The following is a 22,484-nucleotide window of genomic DNA, read 5'->3' as shown; positions in this document are numbered from 1 at the left end:
TAAACAATTGCCCTCCGTGAAGCTTGCAGACCATCATGGCATTGAGAAGTTTTCCAGGGACATCAAATTCCTTCAGGGGACACGATTTATCCAGTATATAAAGTGTCCAGTATCGGCCCAGAGCATGTAACAAGCCTGCTCATTTTCAAGCAGCTTTGGATGTGGGTAAAGTGGCCGATGACCATCATGTATGGGTCCGTTGATGTAGCAAGTGCTGTGGCCAGTGATATTGCTGTGTCCTAATGGAATAAGTTTATCAGGAGTTTGAAAACCACAAACTGGCCTTACAGAGCTATCAAGGATCAGTCGAAGTGTACATTCAGAAAACGGTCTGCACCTTCACAGCTCAGGAATTACAAATTTCTACTTATGATTTGCAATACAACATAACATTAGTGTGGCGGTAATTTTACTTGATCAACGGCACAATCTCATTGAAATCTTGGTCTTTTTGCTGGCCCTTGATCAATGATGGGGTCAATTGCAGGAGGCAATGCCTCCGAGGCCAACAGATCATCTGGCCCTTTCTCTTGTTCTGATGGGACATAACCATCCGGAAAGGGTGGAGGGGGAGGAGCAGGAGGCAGCTGCGAACAAAGATGTCAGAAGTCTGGAGCAATTAGCAAATGGTTGACAAGGCAGGTTCATGAACACACTTGGGAGTAAGGTACAACAGCAGAACTCGTATAAGGTGCATCAGACACAACTTTCTTGGGGACACATAATGTGCATCAGTACATATCATGTGCCTAGTGCACCTTATGTCTCCCCAATTTGCTTTTGTGTAACGGCCACCATCATGTACCAAGTAACAGGAAATACGTTTTGCTATCTAAAAATGATGTTACCTTCCGTTGCAAAGACATGAGGATGTGATCCACTCGTTTCAACTCCTTCAAGTCAATTGTTTCCTTCTGGGCCTTTGATTCAGAAGCTGCCGCATCAGCCTCTGTTTCCGCTGTAAATAACAAGACAAAAGTTCCAGTTATGCTACTTTTGTTTTGCAACTTGCAGTAAATAAAAAAAATTGTAACATAAACAGAAGGAACATGTAAGCTGTGAAGTACAGCTGCGGCAAGGAACCAATTTCCTGCAGGTGATCTTGCATGAACAACGCCAAAGTGCTAACTATCATTATTACAGATTATCAAAATCCGAGGGAAGTAGTAGTTTAATCAACAATCTGTACTGCTAAATACACTCGAAAAAATCTGTAATGCTAAATTTTATTTGTTTCAAACAGTGTGTCGGTTCACATGGACTCAAACTTTATCTGGTAACTTCCAACCTACAAACAAAAACAAATTTCTTTGAACAGTTAAGCATATAAACTCCAATAACATAGAGAGAAATAGAGATAAGAAAACTGACGACAAAAAAAATAATGAATTATCTCTACTACATTAAAGGGGAGTTTGTTGGTTTCGCTTCCACCCCTCCCACCGGGTTTTTTCAAAACCATGCGATAACCCCCATTAAGTTTTTTTCTTTTCAAACTGACCCCCACCTCCTTGTTTCTGGGAAAAGAAATCTCGTGCAAAACAATCAACATAAATCAAATAAATCGCCAATAGCAAGAAATCTCTTACAAGCAAGCAACAAAATCAACTCATGTAGTTGTACGTACACAATCCCAATCACATCATATCTTTGCTTACCTTTGCCGATGGATTCCATCCGCACAGCATATCTAATCTCAATCCAATCAAAAATTTCCTACGTTGAACCACTAGAATAAAGTTGCCCCTGTTGCAACGACGGGCATTTAGCTAGTATTCCATTTAATTCTTGGAGCTTTACTCTTAGAAAACCAAAAAATTGCCTACATATAATTTTTACCTGCAGAACTCATAATTTTGCAAAATCTACGACTAAAAGTTGCAAAACCTATGCACAAAATCTCGTTCCGTTCATAATAATAATAAATCGGCCATTTAACCCAAATTTCTGCCTTTGTGCCGCCGCCCACTGCTGGCTGCAAAAACACCAGCTATAGCCGCACATGCCATAGCATAATAAACGGCTGTCACACACTGATCAGTGCCCAGTGCAGTTGGCGAACCATATTATAGAAACCAGATTCCCCAGAATTATGGATCCTGCTGGTACCAGGATTTCAGAAATTGGTAGGTTTTGGAGAATAACAGCGGTTTAATCAAGGCTAGAAACTGAAGCTTGACCGAAGAACATAACAGAAATGAACTTTATTACTGAGTAAATAGAGCTTCAGAAAATCTGAACCCCTAGCCCAGTCAAAACAGAGTAAGCAATCTTTGAAGAGAGAGGGTAAAATGGCTATTCAAAATTAGTTTAACCATGGAAATCTGTCAAGAAACAAAAAAGGAACTTGGATTTTTTTTTCTTTCACAAAGGAGTAAGGAATTAAATTCGGGACCGCTGAAAAGAAGATAGAGATGACTTTAGAGTTACCATCTTTTAGGCGGACCTGCTGATTCTGAAACTTTGCTGCTAGGTATAAATCTCAATTCTCTAGAAAATGAATATGGTTTACTTTTTTGTGAACCTAATAACGAGCCAATTACTGCATTATCCTGACCAAATGTACCACTGCTTGCCAGTTTCATTCTTCCAGTCACAAACTACAATGCATAAAATCAGCTGGATGTTCAATACAAGTATATATTTCGCAGGCAATACAACAACTGGCCAAAACTACATCATGCATAAGTGATGTTTATTCAAGTAAGAAAAAAGGTAGAAGAAGAGGTAAGAAGTAGATAAAATGTGAAGACCATACCATTACCAATCTTCTCCAATTTTGAGCATGCCGTTGAAAATGCTTTTGATATGTGATGCATAGCCCTACTCTGAAATGTTACAGGACCAGACAAGGGGGAAATTTAATCAATCTAACACTCTGCAACTCAGCGACTGGCAAAATCACTGAAAAATTGTGCAAATGAAATAGCTCAATAATATATCACATTGCCATCGTTGTCAGTGAGTGAACTACAGAACCTCACTGCAGAATTTCTGGAAAAAAATAGAATAAAAGGCTCTGGAGCTTTACTATGCGGGAGGCGAAAACGCTGCCAAGCAGCGGCGCCTGGTAGATGGAACCGTCGAGGATGTAGTAGGCGAGCAGGGGGTCAGACTTCTCGGAGTTCGTCCTCTTCTGCTTGCGCATCACGAACAGGTGCGGCTCCATCACTTCGCTCAGCACGTACTCCAACCCGGTCATCTTCCTGCAACCACCACAAGGAACGGAGCAACGCTAGTGAACCTCGGTACCAGCGAATTGGGCAGCGAGAGAGGAGGAGTGGCGGGGGGGAGCTAGGGTTTTACGTGAGCTGGGACATGTCGAGGGGGTGGATTTGGCGCGAGCGGAGGGACTCGTTGTTGCAGGTGATGTCGTAGAAGGGGGAGAGGGCGAAGTAGTCGAAGACGAGGTTGCGGTCCAGCGGGTAGGTGTTGAGCCACAGCTGGTCGCGGAAGCAGATCCCCGTCATGTCCGTCCCCGGCGGGGGCGGGAGTGCCGCCGGGCCGTCGGCCGGCGGCGGTGGGGGGAGCGGCGTCGCCGACATCGCCGGGCAACAGAATCCCCAAGCGGCACCGCCGAACTGCAGTTATGCGAAGATGCTGCGGGATCTGGGTCGCTGGCTCGCCGCTGCTGTGTGCCGCTAGGGTCGTGCCGTCGTGGGTCGGCTTTGGACGACTCGCCGAGTCGCCGCGCTGCTGTGTGGGTGGCGGCTGATGCGCGTGCCGGTGGCCGGTGGCCGGCACCGCGGCGGACGGCGGCTGTTGTGACGGTGCCCGGTGGCGGCTGCTCCGCTGCTGAGCGCTGCGTCGCTGCGTGTCGTGAGCTTGGGCTATGGGCTGCTGCCTTGCTGTCGGGGTGTGGGCTGGGCCTAGGTATAATTTCCCTTCTCCAGCGCTGGGCGGGCCACGGCCCAGGTTGGCCCTCACTTTACGATTGTCTACCACACATGCCTCCGACAATCTGACCCTACCCCTTCTTCTCAAAAAAAAAAAATCTGACCCTACCCAAAACCCTCTCACCACCCGCGCCCTTTCCCGCCCAAAGCAGTCAGCGTCACTCCAAAGTGCCAGTGCCACATTCGGCCCAGAGCGGAGGTGACCTCTCATCGGAGCCAGCATTAAAGCGGTGCGCAGGCCGAGAGCGTCGCCCGCACCACATCCTGGTGCACATGCCTTTTCCGCGTTCAAATGATAAACCGTTCGTCCGCCTCCCTCCGTTAATCATGTTCGTAGCCGAGAAACCTAGTCCAACGCCGCTCATTCGTCCGTCTACCGATCACTATTAACCACCTCGCCACCTGGTCTACCATCTGCCTGTTATTTAAACGCCCGCATCCAACCTCCGCCGTTCCCTGCCTCCTCTCGATACCACACCCAACATGGCCTCCTCGAGCTCTGAATCCCTGCCTGCGGGACAGCCTCTCGTCTGAATTAAAGAAGGAAATAGCCGCCACTGCGGTCGACAAGCGGATGAGCTCTCCAGTGGCCAGCGCTGCGGGCGATCCGGCGCCACCGTCCTCGTTGTCCCATGTCGGCATCGCCATGGGCGAGGTGCAGGCTCACTACACCGACATGGTGTTGGAAGAACGGGAGGCCACGTTCGGCAAGCATAGGCCCACCAGCCTTACAACTTTCACCTTCTCCGCGAGCACAAGCGCACGGAGGAGCAACTCACCGCCGCCACGGGCATCGCGGCAGCTGTAGACGTGGACAAGCAGGAGGCTATGCTCCTATCCTACCACCGCGCCCGTGACATCCGTCGTGAGAGCTTGCGGTCCCATGTCCTGCAGGCTGAGAAAGAAGCCACATTTCAAGAGATCGACGAGGAAGCGAATGAAGTATACAACAAGGACGAGGACGACGTCGCCAGCTCCGCATAGACCGCGTCCTCTGCCACGACGACGAAGCAGGCACATCCGTGGGCGCCGCCGGCAACGAGGAAGTGTAGAGCATGAAAGGCCGACGGCGCTTGGGTCCCACGAAGTCCACCACTTTTCCCCTTCTACTGAAGCTAAGCTTTGGCAGGCTCATCGTCATCGTTCGATTAGCCACTTGCCAGCTTCGCGGAGGCTGAGCATCATTTTCCGGGGCTCACGGTCGTCCGACGAGTTGGTAGACATGCGAAGCGCGTGGGGGCAATCATCAGACTAGTGTTTAGTCCAAATATATCGAAAATGAAATGCATGTGCTCCGATCTGGATGAAAATCAGCCGTTTAAAAAAGAACATCCAGGTTTTAATTAAATGCATCCGTTTTGTTCAAATTTGCATCAAATTTGTTTAGTTCCGTTAAATTCCATTCGAAATATCTTCGGAAATTTGCGGCTGTGGTTAGATGGCTGGCTCCCGTATGAGTGTCTGGACCCCCATAGCCGGCTCTTGCATCAGTATCTATGGACATTTGTAGGCCTTTTTAGATATCCACAAATTTAAAAATTGTTCCCTCATTTAAAAAATCCTAAATTTAAAAAAAATGTTCATGAAATTAGAAATCTAAGAGTAAAAAGAATAAGGAACCAAAAATAAAAAGATAGAAAAAATAAAACCAAAGGTTCTAGAACCTTCCAAAATCGGCGTGAAGGAAAACAAAGAAATGGGCGGCTAACAGCTCTCATTGGGCGCGGGTTTGCCTCGTACTATTGCCCATGTTAAGGGAATAGGATCCCGAATATCCGTTGGTGCTCCTGAAAGCACGCGCTCCTGTGCGTGAAAATATTTTTTTTAAATGTCAAGAAAAATCCAACAAAAAATCTATGTGGTTCTTTGTCATATTCAAATGCTACATACAAATTTGTAGGAAAAAAACATTTTGGTCTAAAAATAAACCGCTACGCGTCCGCCGGCGTATTTGTTAGAATCATCCGCCGTCCGGAGAGCCGTTGGATTAGCCACCTAACAGCCGTCGGATGCAACCACCGCCCGCAACTGATCAGATCGTTATTTCCTGCAACATCCGCTCTGTTTCAGAAACAGAATCCCCTGTCCACCGTCCACCAGCCAGAGCTCCGCCCCAGCGCGGCAGCAGTCGCCACCACCGCAAAAATTGCTGTCGCCGGTGCGCGGGGGCACCTAGTCCTTCAGCGCAAAATTCCTGCAACAACATGGCGCACCACATCGCGCGGCAGATGCTGGGATCCGACACAGATCGAGCTCGCCGGGGGCCGCCTCTTGGAGAACAGCCGCAACCATCGTTCTCAGCTCCGACCACGGCCGCGGGGCTTCCTCCGCGAGCTGGAGTATCATCCTGGTTCACGAACCCTCCAGTTGTGTTTCCTGAAACAACTTCTACCAGATCAAACCACAGCAGCCGGGTGAGTTTCCTAACTCTGAAAAAACATGAACACTTGCGTGTCTCTGAAACTCATGGAAAACCCTATGTATCAGAAACATTGGTAGAATTTCCTATTTGTTTTATGTGTGTGGCAGCTAGAAAATTCAGATTTGTTTCATGTGTGTGGTGGAACCAAGGCAAATGCCCACACACATCTATGTGAGTTTCCTGAAACTCATGTGTGCTTGCTCTATCTCTGCAAAAACATGATCCTCTCTGTTAGTGGTTATTTATCAACCCATGATACAATTTTGAATGTGTGTGCTTGTGTGAGAAAAGGCCATTGACTGTAAATTTGTGTGCAAATGAAGCTGAAATACAATTGATACATGTATCTGAGTACCTGAATTTCTGAAACAACAAATAGAACTGTTTATAGCAACTATAGGAAAAAATACTTTCAACCAAGACCTCTCTATTTACATGAAAAACATGTGACTTATTTCAGGGAGCTGGTGCTGAAGGGGAAGAGAGCTATGTCCAAGAGAACTTTTCTGTCGATAATCATGAAGATTCAGAGGGATTGTTGCGTGCTAATGATGTGATGCAAGATGATTCAGATGATGGAGATGTTTCATCACAGCCATTATCGCCCTATGTTGGCATGGTGTTTGACACATTTAAGGATGCCCAGAAATTCTACAATGACTATGCCTTCAAGTTGGGATTCGGCACACATATATCTTCTACAAAGTACAGCCAAAAGAGAGGACAGAAGCAAGAGGATGCAATAATGATCAAGAGGGTCTTTGGGTGTGTGCACGCTAGAAAGCCCGATAAACCGGAAACAAGTAGCACCTCAGAGAGCATTGCGACAGAAATAAGCAACTCCAGCAGGCGCCCTAGTGCTGAAATGGATGTGACAAGAACGCGTCAAAAAAACAGGATTCTCCGTCATGATTGTAAGGCACACATGATTGTTGGGCTTAGGGATGGGAGATTGACAGTCACTTGCTTTGTTGCAGAGCATACACATCCACTGATGTAGCAACCAGAGCGTGTTAGATACTACCGCTCGCACCGCAAAATACCTGCTAAAGATTATGAACTCTTGTTGACGTTGCATGATATTAACCTGTCAAATTCAGATTGCATGAGTTTGCTTGGCAGGATACATGGAGGTGACCCTAGGATACTGCCGTACGTGAAGAGGGATGTTGCGAATGAACGTGCAAAGCTTCGGGAAGCGATAACACAACAGGACATGGATATGACAGTGAAGTACTTTGAGAGGAGGAAGGCCGAGAATCCAGAGTTTTTCTTTGCGAAGAAAAAAGATCCTGCCACGAACTCTGTCACTGCATTGTTTTGGGTTGATGGGAGGACAAGGTCGCTGTACCCAAAATATAAAGATTGCGTGTTCTTTGACACAACCTTCTGCACTAACAGATACAACATGCCCTTTGGTCCTATAGTTGGTATCAACAATCACCTCCAAACCATTTCACTCGGGTGTGCTTTGTTGCCGGATGAGACTATTGAAACGTTCAAGTGGGTCTTTGAGCAATGGATGGTTGCAATGGACAATGAGCATCCAAAGAACATAATGACTGACCAAGACCAAGCAATGGCAACAGCTATAGAGCATGTGCTCCCATATACTTGCCATAGGTGTTGCAAGTTTCATGTGTTTAGCAACGCGCGTTCTAAGTTGGGGAGGCTGCTGAGCAGAAATGAGGCGTTTGCAGATGTGTTTTACACTTGTATCAACAACTCTGAAACGGTTGAAGAATTTGAGGAAACATGGCAGCACATGTTGGAGTGTTTCGAAGTTGCTGAAAACAAACACTTGAAGAACATGTGGCGAACAAGGCATATGTGGGCTCCAGCGTATTTCAAGAACAATTTCTTCCCGTTCACAAGCACGACAGGCGGGTCCGAGGGGCTGAACTCATATTTCAAGACAATGATTCGTCCAGCTGATTCTGTATGGAGGTTTGTGCAACAGTATGAACTGTGCCAGGAAACTGTGCTTGATCGCGAGGACAATGCTGGGTTCACTGGTGAAACGACTGCTCCTCCACTATACTCTCGGTAGGCCAGCTTCACTATACCAAAGCAAAAATCCAAAAAAAAATGTTTTTTCATGCTTTGTTTTGAGAACTTTGCTTCCTTTTGTGATGTTTCAGATACAACATTGAGCGCCAAGCTGCTGATTACTACACACGCAACATCTTTGGCAAGTTCCAGAAACAAGTGACTGCGTCTACGGGCTACATTATCAACCAAGACGCTGAGTACCAAGGGCGAGGCCTCATGTTCAATCTAACATCAAGCTTATATGAGAACCCAAAGCTCTTCTCTGTGCGTGTTATGATGGATGAAGGGGTGTTCCAATGTAGTTGCCACTACTTTGAGATGAATGGCCTGGTTTGCGCCCACATAATAAGGGTGATGGTGCACCTCAATGTGCAAGTTATTCCACAACAATACTTGTTGGAAAGGTGGTCTGAAGCAGCAACAACAAGCATGGCCAGAACTGGGCGATTGCTGGAATTTGGGCACCCCTCGACAAACACGCTCAAATACAACTCCTTGTGCCGAAGGTTGGCATGGCTCGCCTCTGATGCATGTTGCAATGATGATGCATACAAGATATTATATGAAGCAATAAAAGTTCTTGAGCCTGCCATTGCTGCGGCGAAAAGAGGGGTACTGCCAGAACAACAAGCAACGCAGCACAGTGAACCCCCAACGCAACCTACTCCTACAATGGGAGCGTTGAATGATGGCCTACCACAGCCTCAAAGCACAGAGATGCTACGAAACCCAGCTCGTTTCCCAAAGAAAGGTCGGCCAACTGAAAGAGAGAAGAGGAAGAAGACTCTGGTGGAGCAGCTAGATGATAAGCAGAAGAAGAAGTCAAAACAAGAAGAGAAGAAGCCAATGGCAGAAGTGAAGCCAAAATCTGAAAAAAGAAGTATTCGCTGCAAGTTCTGCAAAGAAGAAGGTCACAACGTGCAGACATGTGGACCACTAAAAGCTGCAACAGAGGCGGCGACAACACCGCCTACATGTCAATTCTACTCCGAGGTGGGGCATACTGTAACAACTTGTGCATACTGGAGAGCCATGATGACAAATGATCCAAGAAATGCCCAAGCAACGCGACTCAACCTCTAGGAAGAAAAAAATGAGAGAAAAGACTTGGGAAAGTTCTTGGTCCTGTTGAAGGATGTTTTGCATTTTCTTTTCAGACTCACTACATGTGCTTCAGCAAAAAACACATAAAAATACTCTTTTTTGCAACCTTGATGATGTATGATGTATTCAGGTTCTATTCCAATTTGAGACATACAAAAAGATAGCTCACATTTTTGTTACAAGATATGTTATATGTGTCCTGGAATTGAGACATACAAGGTATCTCTCACTTTGTGCCGTAGTTTTGAGGTCTTTTCCATATTTCCAGTAATGATTTCTTTCGTGAATGTACCATTTGTATATACATGAATGTACCATTTGTTTCAAGTTGCGACATCATGTTTCCGGTGCTTGCAAAAAAAAGCTATTGTATACATGGATGCTTGTACATGGCCTGTGTTGTTATGGGGTAGGACACCTTATTTCAGAAAACCAGTAAGCAAAAAAAACTGCAACATGGATAGTTCACATATCTGCATGGATAGTTCAGAAACCCTAGTCATTCTCATTCATCTCTGCATCCGTCCCTAGTTCACATTGATAGCACTCAAGTTTACACTGACAGCAGAACATGGGTGATGCTCCAATATTTCAAAATAAAAAAGAGGAAAAAAAGGGACATGCCCCAGCATGATACATGCTCCAGCTTGGGTTCCACAAAAGATAGAGTAGATGGTTAACAGCATCTTGTTGTTTCTGGTTACACAAAAAAGGATGTAGCGCATACATTTGTCCACAAAAAAAGCAGCCTAAAACTATCTAGGAAATACTTTGCTCTGATTGACATCTTCTACGAGCTACTCAGCAGTTTCTGAAACTCTTCGGCTGAGTTGAGTGTGTTTTGAGGGTGCTTAAAAAGCTTCGCTGCAACAAATGATCGGAATTTGAGCAATGACCTCGTGTCCCGGGCATACAACAAGGGAGCTTTGTAAGTTAGTTAGGAGAAAAATTCAAAAAACGTGATTACCATTAGAAAAGTGGCAAAAAATGGAAACAACAAGTGCTTCGGAAACAACAAGTTATTTAGCTAGTAGTGTTGCATAGCAAAAAGGGCATACCGCGCTGAATGGTCTCATCCCCCTGCCAGTTAGATTCTCCATGTATAGAATAGCAAACAACCCACAATCAAACCTATCAAAAAATAAAAATAAAAACAAGTCACAAATACATATAAAATTTGCTCACTTGACAACAAAACATAAAAAAGTTGTGGATGGACACATGAAAAAAAGGAAAATGGTCAGAGAACAATACGTTGTTGACTACTGCGGATACCCATTTGGGCTGACACGACCAAACTTGTCAAAGTCAAGGTTCCATGGGTTTTTCTCTCTGACCAAAGTCTTGAAGTTGGCTATCTACAAAATTTGATGTTGCGAAAAGATGGATTACACAGTTGAATCTTGTATGATTGGTACCACAAGAACACAATTTATATATAGAAAAAATGAAAAAAGAGAAAGGAAAGAGGTGTAGCGTCCATACCAGATTGCAACATGGCTTCTCGAGGATGCTGACATAGTCAGGTCATCACCCCTTGAGTCAAAGATGTTGAATTGTTTGTGCATCAAGTTTGCAACCACAACTGCCCAGTGTCCGTCCTTGACAATGGTGAAGAACAGCTTAAGAAATAAACAAATAACATCAGAAAAAACAGAGCATGTTGCGCTAGGATAGCTTTGATGCAAGAACAAAATTTTCTTACTTGATCAGATTTCATGATGTTGTTTCTTTCACAGGCCCTCTCAAGATCTTTGCTGCAAGAACGTGTCTGAAATGAGCTTGGGTCCACGGCAAGCTTGGACTGATGCAAAGAAGAAGGTATTGATTAGAAAGATATGGAAGTTGTGGGCAGAAACTCTATGGTGAAAAAATAAAAAATGGGTAGTTGAATCACGGCTGTATGCGGTGAGAACGCAAACTTCCTAGGTTTGCTTTTGCTATACATGTGCTCAATGTTGAAGCTTTCAACATAAAGTGACATGACCTCATTGTTCAAATGAGCTCGCTTTTTTAGCCCGCTGCTGAAATGCTTGAACGAAACATCAAACCCACCTATCCTAATGAATAGAGGTCTGCATGTTGAAAAAAAACAGTGGCTCGGGTTAGTGGCAAACAAGATGGATGCAACGAACAAATCATCAGCAAAAAAACGGCTAAAACACACTTACAAGGGCTCGCCTTCAGGAGGGTCCTTTATATGGTAATTTGTGCAACAGTACTACTTGTATATGGCTGTTGGGGAACGTAGTAATTTCAAAATTTTCCTACGCACACACAAGATCATGGTGATGCATAGCAACGAGAGGAGGAGTGTATCTTCATACCCTTGAAGATCGCTAAGCGGAAGCGTTTATCAACGCGGTTGATGTAGTCGTACGTCTTCACGATCCGACCGATCCAAGTACCGAACGCACGGCACCTCCGAGTTCTGCACACGTTCAGCTCGATGACGTCCTCGCCTTCTCGATCCAGCAAGAAGGGCGAAGTAGTAGATGAGTTCCGGCATCACGACGGCGTGGTGACAGTGTTGGTGAAGAACAATCTCCGCAGGGCTTCGCCTAAGCACTGCGGAAACTATGACGGAGGATGAACTAGAGGGGACGGGGTTGCTGGCACACGGCTTGGTGTTTCTTGATGTGTCTTTGGTGCTAGCCCTGCCCCTCTATTTATATGTTGAGCCTTGGGGTCGAAACTTGGAGTAAAAGCCTCCACAAAGTCGGTTTCACCCGAAAGGCAAGAGTCCTTCTCGGACTCCAGGGCCAGACGCCAGGGTTCCCGGCGTCTGGACCCAGACGCCAGGGACCCTGGCGTCTTGCCCCTGGACTCCGCAAAACTTCCTTTTGCGCTTTCCAAAAACCTTGTGGGCTTTCCCCTTTGGCCCAAATAACGTGTTCTCGTACCCAAACATTTCGGGAAACATCCGGAACCCCTTCCGGTGAATTCTGGAACTCTTCCGGAGATCAAACACTATTATCCCATATATCAAACTTTATCTCCGGACCATTCCGGAGTTCCTCGTCATGTCCATGATCTCATTCGCGACTCCGAACAACATTCGGTTACCAATATACATAACTCATATAATACTATATCGTCAACGAAACGTTAAGCGTGCGGACCCTACAGGTTCGAGAACTATGTAGTCATGACCTAGAACTTGTTTCCGGTCAATAACCAACAGCGGGACCTGGATGCCCATATTGGCTCCCACATATTCTACGAAGATCTTTATCGGTCAAACCGCATAACAACATACGTTGTTCCCTTTGTCATCGGTATGTTACTTGCCCGAGATTTGATCGTCGGTATCCAATACCTAGTTCAATCTCGTTACCGGCAAGTCTCTTTACTCGTTATGTAATACATCATTCCGTAACTAACTCATTAGCTACATTGCTTGCAAGGCTTATAGTGATGTGCATTACCGAGAGGGCCCAGAGATACCTCTCCGACCATCGGAGTGACAAAACCTAATCTCGAAATACGCCAACCCAACATGTACCTTTGGATACACCTGTAGTACTCCTTTATAATCACCCAGTTACGTTGTGACGTTTGGTAGCACCCAAAGTGTTCCTCCGGTAAACGGGAGTTGCATAATCTCATAGTTATAGGAACATGTATAAGGCATGAAGAAAGCAATAGCAACATACTAAACGATCAAGTGCTAGGCTAACGGAATGGGTCATGTCAATCACATCATTCTCCTAATGATGTGATCCCATTAATCAAATGACAACACATGTCTATGGTTAGAAAACATAACCATCTTTGATTAATGAGCTAGTCAAGTAGAGGCATACTAGTGACTATATGTTTGTCTATGTATTCACACATGTATCATGTTTCCGGTTAATACAATTCTAGCATGAATAATAAACATTTATCATGAAATAGGAAATAAATAATAACTTTATTATTGCCTCTAGGGCATATTTCCTTCAGTCTCCCACTTGCACTAGAGTCAATAATCTAGTTCACATTGCTATGTGATTTAACACCAATATTCACATCCTGCATGTGATTAATACCCATAGTTCACATCATCATGTGATCAACACCCAATGGGTTTACTAGAGTCAATAATCTAGTTCACATCGCTATGTGATTAACACCCAAAAGAGTACTAAGGTATGATCATGTTTTGCTCGTGAGAGAAGCTTAGTCAACGGGTCTGTCATATTCAGAGCTGTATGTATCTCGCAAATATTCTATGTCCACAATGCTCTGCACGGAGCTACTCTAGCTAATTGCTCCCACTTTCAATATGTATCCAGATTGAGACTTAGAGTCATCTGGATTGGTGTAAAAGCTTGCATCGTTGTAACTTTTACGACGGGCTCTTTTATCACCTCCATAATCGAGAAACATCTCCTTAGTCCTCACTAAGGATATTCTTGACCCATGTCCAGTGATCTACTTATTAGATCAAAATTGTATTCCTTTGCCAAACACAGAGCAAGGTATACAATAGGTCTGGTTCACAGCATAGCATACTTTATAGAACCTATGACTGAGGCATAGGGAATGACTTTTCATTCTCTTTCTATTTTCTGCAATGGTCGGGTCTTGAGTCTTACTCAACTTCACACCTTGTAACACAGGCAATAACTCCTTCTTTGACTGTTCCATTTTGAACTATTTCAAAAATTTATCAAGGTATGTACTCATTGAAAAATCTTATCGAGCGTCTTGATCTATCTATATAGATCTTGATGCTCAATGTGTAAGCAGCTTCACCGAGGTCTTGCTTTGAAAAACTCTTATTCAAGTATCCTTTCATGCTATCCAGAATTTCCATATCATTTCCAATTAACAATATGTCATCCACATATAATATTAGAAATGCTACAGAGCTTCCACTCACTTTCTTGTAAATACAGGCTTCTTCAAAAGTCTGTATAAAACCATATGCTTTGATCAACTCATCAAAGCATATATTCCAACTCCGAGATGCTTGCACCAGTCCATTGATGGATTGCTGGAGCTTGCACACTTTGTTAGCATCTTTAGGATTGACAAAAACTTTCTTGTTGCATCATATACAACTCTTCTTTAATAAATCCATGAAGGAATGCAGTTTTGACATCCATTTGCCAGATTTCATAAAATGTGGCAATTGCTAACATGATTCAGACAGACTTAAGCTTAGATACGAGTGAGAAAATCTCATCGTATTCAACACCTTGAACTTGTTGAAAACATTTCGCAACAAGTCGAGCTTAGTAGATAGTAACACTACTATCAATGTCCGTCTTCCTCTTGAAGATCCATTTATTTAACATGGCTTGCTGATCATCGAGCAAGTCAATCAAAGTCCATACTTTGTTCTCATACATGGATCATATCTCAGATTTTATGGCCTCAAGCCATTTCGTTGAATCTGGGCTCATCATTGCTTCCTCATAGTTCGTAGGTTCATCATGGTCTAGTAACATGACTTCCAGAACAGGATTACCGTACCACTCTGGTGCAGATCTTACTCTGGAAGACCTACGAGGTTCTGTAGTAACTTAATCTGAAGTTTCATGATCATCATCATTAACTTCCTCACTAATTGGTGTAGTAGTCACAGGAACAGATTTCTGTGATGAACTACTTTCCAATAAGGGAGCAGGTACAGTTACCTCATCAAGTTCTACTTTCCTCCCACTCACTTCTTTCGAGAGAAACTTCTTCTCTAGAAACGATCCATTCTTGGCAACGAATGTTTTCCTTCGGATCTGTGATAGAAGGTGTACCCAACAGTTTCCTTTGGGTATTCTATGAAGACCCACTTCTCCGATTTGGATTCGAGCTTATGAAGTTGAAAACCTTTTTCATATAAGCATCACAACTCCAAACTTTAAGAAACGACAGCTTAGGTTTACTGCTAAACCATAGTTCATACGGTGTCGTCTCAACGGATTTAGATGGTGCCCTATTAAATGTGAATGCAGCTGTCTCTAATGCATAACCCCAAAATGATAGTGGTAAACTGATAAGAGATATCATAGATCGCACCATATCTAGTAAAGTACGATTACGACTTTCGGACACACCATTACATTGTGGTGTTCCAGGTGGCGTGAGTTTGTGAAACTATTCAACATTGTTTTAATTGAAGACCAAACTCGTAACTCAAATATTCATCTCCACGATCAGATCGCAGAAACTTTATTTTCTTGTTACGATGATTTTCCACTTCACTCTGAAATTCTTTGAACCTTTCAACTATGTCAGACTTATGTTTCATCAAGTAGATATACCCATATCTGCTCAAATCATTTTGTGAAGGTCAGAAAATAACGATACTTGCCACGAGCATCAACACTCATTGGATCGCATACATCGGTATGTATTATTTCCAATAAGTCAGTAGCTTGTTCCATTGTTTCGGAGAACGGAGTTTTAGTCATCTTGCCCAAAAGGCACGGTTCGCAAGCATCAAATGATTCATAACCAAGTGATTCCGAAAATCCATCTTTATGGAGTTTCTTCATGCGCTTTACACCGATATGACCCAAACGGCAGTGCCACAAATAAGTTGCACTTATCATTATCAACTTTGCATCTTTTGGCATCAATATTATGAATATGTGTATCACTATGATCGAGATCCAACAAACTATTTTCATTGGGTGTCTGACCATCAAAGGTTTTATTCATTTAAACAGAACAACAATTATTCTCTGATTTTAAATGAATAACCGTATTGCAATAAACATGATCAAATCATATTCATGCTCAACGCAAACACCAAATAACATTTATTTAGGTTCAACACTAATCTCGAAAGTATAGGGAGTGTGCGATGATGATCATATCAATCTTGGAACCACTTCCAACATACATCGTCACTTCACCCTCAACTAGTTTCTGTTTATTCTGTAACTCCTGTTTCGAGTTACTAATCTTAGCAACCGAACAAGTATCAAATACTCAGGGGTTACTATAAACACTAGTAAGGTACACATCAATAACATGTATATCAAATATACCCTTGTTCACTTTGCCATCCTTCTTATCCACCAAATATTCAAGGCATTTCCGCTTCTAGTGACCATTTCCTTTGCAGTGTAAGCACTCAGTTTCAGGCTTTGGTTCAGCTTTGGGCTTCTTCATGCGAGTGACAACTTGCTTGTCATTCTACTTGAAGTTCCCCTTTCTTTCCCTTTGCCCTTTTTCTTGAAACTAGTGATATTGTCAACCATCAACACTTGATGCTCTTTCTTGATTCCTAACTTCGTTGATTTCAACATCACGAAGCGCTCGGGAATCGTTTTCGTCATCCCTTGCATACTATAGTTCATCAAAAAGTTCTACTAACTTGGTGATGGTGACTAGAGAATTCTGTCAATCACTATCTTATCTGGAAGATTAACTCCCACTTGATTCAAGTGATTGAAGTACCCAGACAATCTGAGCACATGCTCACTAGTTGAGCGATTCTCCTCCATCTTTTAGCTATAGAACTTGTTGGAGACTTCATATCTCTCAACTCGGGTATTTGCTGGAAATATTAACTTCAACTCTTGGAACATCTCATATGGTCCATGACATTCAAAACATCTTTGAAGTCCCGATTCTAAGCCATTAAGCATGGTGCACTAAACTATCAAGTAGTCATCATATTGAGCTAGCCAAACGTTCATAACGTCTGCATCTGCTCCTGTAATAGGTCTGTCACCTAGCGGTGCATTAAGGACATAATTCTTCTGTGTAGCAATGAGGATAAACCTCAGATCACGGATCCAATCCGCATCATAGCTACTAACATCTTTCAACACAATTTTCTCTAGGAACATATCGAAATAAACATATGAAAACAACAACGCAAGCTATTGATCTACAACATAATTTGCAAAATACCACCAGGACTAAGATCATGATAAATTTAAGTTCAATTAATCATATTACTTAAGAACTCCTACTTAGACAGACATCTCTCTAGTCATCTAAGTGATCACGTGATCCAAATCAACTAAGCCATGTCTGATCATCACGTGAGATGGAGTAGTTTCAATGGTGAACATCATTATGTTGATCATATCTACTATATGATTCACGCTCGACCTTTCGGTCTCCGTGTTCCGAGGCCATATCTGTATATGCTAGGCTCGTCAAGTTTAACCCGAGTATTCCGCGTGTGCAACTATTTTGCACCCATTGTATTTGAACGTAGAGCCTATCACACCCGATCGTCAAGTGGTGTCTCAGCACAAAGAACTTTCGCAACGGTGCATACTCAGGGAGAACACTTCTTGATAATTAGTGAGAGATCATCTTAAAATGCTACCGTCAATCAAAGCAAGATAAGATGCACAAAGGATAAACATCACATGCAATCAATATAAGTGATATGATATGGCCATCATCATCTTGTTCTTGTGATCTCCATCTTCGAAGCACCATCGTGATCACCATCATCACCGGCGCGACACCTTGATCTCCATCGTAGCATCGTTGTCGTTACGCCATCTATTGCTTCTACGACTATCGCTACCGCTTAGTGATAAAGTAAAGCAATTACAGGGCGTTTGCATTTCATACAATAAAGCGACAACCATATGGCTCCTGCCAGTTGCCGATAACTTCGGTTACAAAACATGATCATCTCATACAATAAAATATAGCATCACGTCTTGACCATATCACATCACAACATGCCCTGCAAAAACAAGTTAGATGTCCTCTACTTTGTTGTTGCAAATTTTACGTGGCTGCTACAGGCTTAGCAAGAACCGTTCTTACCTACGCATCAAAACCACAACGATAGTTCGTCAAGTTAGTGTTGTTTTAACCTTCGCAAGGACCGGGCGTAGCCACACTCGATTCAGCTAAAGTGAGAGAGACAGACACCCGCCAGCCACCTTTAAGCACGAGTGCTCGCAACGGTGAAACCAGTCTCGCATAAGCGTACGTGTAATGTCGGTCCGGGCCACTTCATCTCACAATACCGCCGAACCAAAGTATGACATGCTGGTAAGCAGTATGACTTGTATCGCCCACAACTCACTTGTGTTCTACTCGTGCATATAACATCAACGCATAAAACCTAGGCTCGGATGCCACTGTTGGGGGACGTAGTAATTTCAAAATTTTCCTATGCACACATAGGATCATGGTGATGCATAGCAACGAGAGGAGGAGTGTATCTTCATACCCTTGAAGATTGCTAAGCGGAAGCGTTTACCAACGCGGTTGATGTAGTCGTACGTCTTCACGATCCGACCGATCCAAGTACCGAACGCACGGCACCTCCGAGTTCTGCACACGTTCAGCTCAATGACGTCCTCGCCTTCTCGATCCAGCAAGACGGGCGAAGTAGTAGATGAGTTCCGGCAGCACGACGGCATGGTGACGGCGTTGCTGAAGAACAATCTCCGCAGGGCTTCGCCTAAGCACTGCGGAAACTATGACGGAGGATGAACTAGAGGGGACGGGGTTGCCGGCACACGGCTTGGTGTTTCTTGATGTGTCTTTGGTGCTAGCCCTGCCCCTCTATTTATATGTTGAGCCTTGGGGTCGAAACTTGGAGTAAAAGCCTCCACAAAGTCGGTTTCACCCAAAAGGCAAGAGTCCTTCTCGGACTCCAGGGCCAGACGCCAGGGTTCCCATGAGTCTCTTTACTCGTTATGTAATACATCATTCCGTAACTAACTCATTAGCTACATTGCTTGCAAGGCTTATAGTGATGTGCATTACCGAGAGGGCCCAGAGATACCTCTCCGACAATCGGAGTGACAAAACCTAATCTCGAAATACGCCAACCCAACATGTACCTTTGGAGACACCTGTAGTACTCCTTTATAATCACCCAGTTACGTTGTGACGTTTGGTAGCACCCAAAGTGTTCCTCCGGTAAACGGGAGTTGCATAATCTCATAGTTATAGGAACATGTATAAGTCATGAAGAAAGCAATAGCAACATACTAAACGACCAAGTGCTAGGCTAACGGAATGGGTCATGTCTCACATCATTCTCCTAATGATGTGATCCCATTAATCAAATGACAACACACGTCTATGGTTAGGAAACATAACCATCTTTGATTAATGAGCTAGTCAAGTAGAGGCATACTAGTGACTATATGTTTGTCTATGTATTCACACATGTATCATGTTTCCGGTTAATACAATTCTAGCATGAATAATAAACATTTACCATGAAATAAGGAAATAAATAATAACTCTATTATTGCCTCTAGGGCATATTTCCTTCAATGGCATCGTCAGAAGCATTAACTGTGATCTTCTTCATCCTCTTCAGCTTCGGTGCATTCTCTGGCGATTTTGCGACTCTCTTGAGTGTGGGCTTCTTCGCATCATGTTTTCCCCCGCTGCTCACTTCAATAACCACCTCCTCACTTGTCTCAGCTACTCCTGCTTCTGACCCACAAATGAAAATGAAAAAAGAAAACAGAAACAACATGAGAAAAAATAATGGTTTGGAGCATGGAAGTGTTGAGTTTCTGTAAACAAAACAAAACATGGGTTGGAGCACAAAGTGGTTGGGGAGAGATGAGTGCAAATAACCTGCAGGGCCTGTTGAAATTGGAGGGCGTGTTGCAATGGGAGTCACATCGTAAACTGGCCCAGCTGAGGTAGCCGGAGATTCACTAAACAAAGGGCTCCTCGTACGAATCGACAAGAAGGAGTCCAAATCTGCAACCGAAGTTTTTGCAGGGGATGTACGAACTTGAGGAAACTCCTGAAATAGTAGATCATCATCACTCCCCGGATCAAACAATCCAAAAGAAGGTCCATCTTCAAGCGTGCCTGGCCTCCTCGTCAGATTCACATGTGCGAAGCTTGGGATGCGAGGAGACTTAGATACAGTGTCGTTTGCCTTGCTGCCTGAGTCTTCTCCTCTGCCATTGCTCTGATCATTGTCGTTGCTTTGATCATTTTCAGTGTTGTCATCGCTCATCCTGGGTGGGGCATCATTGTTTTGACCTACTTCCGCTGCTGGTTGCTTGGGCTGTTGCGGAGATGGTACAGTGGTAGTGGCTGGTTGCTTGGGCTGTTGCGGAGATGGTACTGTGGCAGTGGCTGGTTGCTTAGGCTGTTGCGGAGATGGTACAGTGGTAGTGGCTGGTTGCTTGGGCTGTTTCTTGGGCTGTTGCGGAGGCGGTACAGTGACAGGATGAATGTTGGGCTGCTCCGGATGCTTGGGCTGTTGCGCAAAAGGTTGAGTTGCAGCCCCATCAGACATGCCTACAGCAGAAGTCCCCCCTGGTACACTGAAAGTGATGCCTTCACCTTCAGCTCTCTGTCCATGAATGCTGCACTCAGCTTTGTGTGCCTCAGACAACATTAGGCCCATCCGCTTGCAGTACATGCCTTGCAAGACCCTCCCAAATAAGCTGAATGCAGCATTAAGTTCTCTGGCATGGAGCTCTTTGTGCTTGTTAAATATGACTTGCGTCTGTGGCGGCAACTGCAATGTGCGAAAACAATGGCGTTAGATTGGTAGGGACAGTAGTTTGTAACATGCCAGTGAGATGAAGGTGCGAAAAGTATGAAAAAGGAAAAAGGAAAAAAAATGAGTTGCGAGAAAAAAAACCACATCTAACTCCTCGATTGTTGGCAATGCATGGAGCTACTCCTCCAAAGAGCCACACACATCGTCACCACTCTCCATGTTAGATGGATGTTGCTCATGCACATGCTCTGCGCTACCATTGGTACCCCCTGTACTGGCGTGAGGTGGGCTTTGAGTGTTGGGGAACGTAGCAATTTCAAAAATTTCCTACGTACACGCAAGATCATGGTGATGGCATAGCAACGAGAGGGGAGAGTGTTGTCCACGTACCCTCGTAGACCGTAAGCGGAAGCGTTATGACAACGCGGTTGATATAGTCGTACGTCTTCACGATTCGACCGATCCAAGCACCGAATGTACGGCACCTCCGTGTTCAGCACACGTTCAGCTCAATGACGTTCCCCGGGCTCCAATCCAGCAAAGCATCGGGGATGAGTTCCGTCAGCACGACGGCATGGTGACGATGATGATGTTCTACCGGCGCAGGGCTTCGCCTAAACTCCGCGACGATATGACCGAGGTGGAATATGGTGGAGGGGGGCACCGCACACGGCTAAGAAACGATCTGTAGATCAACTTGTGTGTCATGGGGTGCCCCCCTGCCCCCGTATATAAAGGAGCAAGGGGGGAGGAGGCCGGCCCTAGGAGGGGGCGCGCCAAGGGGAGTCCTACTCCCACCGGGAGTAGGACTCCCTCCTTCCTTGTTGGAGTAGGAGAAGGGGGGAAAGAGAGGGAGAGGAGGAAGGAAAGGGGGGCCGCACCCCTTGTCCAATTCGGACCAGAAGGGGGCTGCGCGCCTCCTTCCTTTCGGCCTCTCTCCTCTATTCCCGTATGGCCCAATAAGGCCCATATACTCCCCGGCGAATTCCCGTAACTCTCCGGTACTCCGAAAAATACCCGAATCACTCAGAACCTTTCCGAACTCCGAATATAGTCGTCCAATATATCGATCTTTACGTCTCGACCATTTCGAGACTCCTCGTCATGTCCCCGATCTCATCCGGGACTCCGAACTCCTTTGGTACATCAAAACTCATAAACTCATAATATAACTGTCATCGAAACCTTAAGCGTGCGGACCCTACGGGTTCGAGAACTATGTAGACATGAACTAGAACTGTTTCCGGTCAATAACCAATAGTGGAACCTGGATGTTCATATTGCCTCCTACATATTCTACGAAGATCTTTATCGGTCAAACCGCATAACAACATACGTTGTTCCCTTTGTCATCGGTATGTTACTTGCCCGAGATTCGATCGTCGGTATCCAATACCTAGTTCAATCTCGTTACCGGCAAGTCTCTTTACTCGTTACGTAATGCATCATCCCGTAACCAACTCATTGGTCACATTGCTTGCAAGGCTTATAGTGATGTGCATTACCGAGAGGGCCCAGAGATACCTCTCCGACAATCGGAGTGACAAAACCTAATCTCAAAATACGCCAGCCCAACATGTACCTTCGGAGACACCTGTAG

General features: G+C 44.6%; 2 protein-coding genes across 2 annotated transcripts; one reads left to right on the top strand and one right to left on the bottom strand.

Annotated features, from left to right (window-relative positions):
• Positions 1-203: 203 nt before the first annotated feature.
• Positions 204-3,830, bottom strand: LOC119338259 (mediator of RNA polymerase II transcription subunit 6-like). Its single transcript, XM_037610557.1, has 5 exons — positions 3,307-3,830; positions 3,032-3,206; positions 2,759-2,828; positions 849-958; positions 204-587 (listed from the first exon to the last, which is right to left on the bottom strand). The coding sequence occupies exons 1-5, from the start codon at positions 3,543-3,545 to the stop codon at positions 432-434; spliced, it is 750 nt and encodes a 249-aa protein (XP_037466454.1). The 5' UTR covers positions 3,546-3,830; the 3' UTR covers positions 204-431.
• A 3,044-nt stretch (positions 3,831-6,874) lies between these two features.
• Positions 6,875-9,453, top strand: LOC119338690 (protein FAR1-RELATED SEQUENCE 9-like). The gene is made up of 3 exons (XM_037610954.1): positions 6,875-7,223; positions 7,326-8,364; positions 8,460-9,453. Exons 1-3 carry the CDS (start codon positions 6,875-6,877, stop codon positions 9,451-9,453), a joined length of 2,382 nt encoding a protein of 793 aa, XP_037466851.1.
• The last annotated feature ends 13,031 nt before the right edge of the window (positions 9,454-22,484 follow it).

Source organism: Triticum dicoccoides, chromosome 7B (assembly GCF_002162155.2).
Source record: "Triticum dicoccoides isolate Atlit2015 ecotype Zavitan chromosome 7B, WEW_v2.0, whole genome shotgun sequence".
In the NCBI taxonomy this organism is placed as follows: domain Eukaryota; kingdom Viridiplantae; phylum Streptophyta; class Magnoliopsida; order Poales; family Poaceae; genus Triticum; species Triticum dicoccoides.
This window is presented reverse-complemented; position numbering and strand designations above follow the sequence as displayed.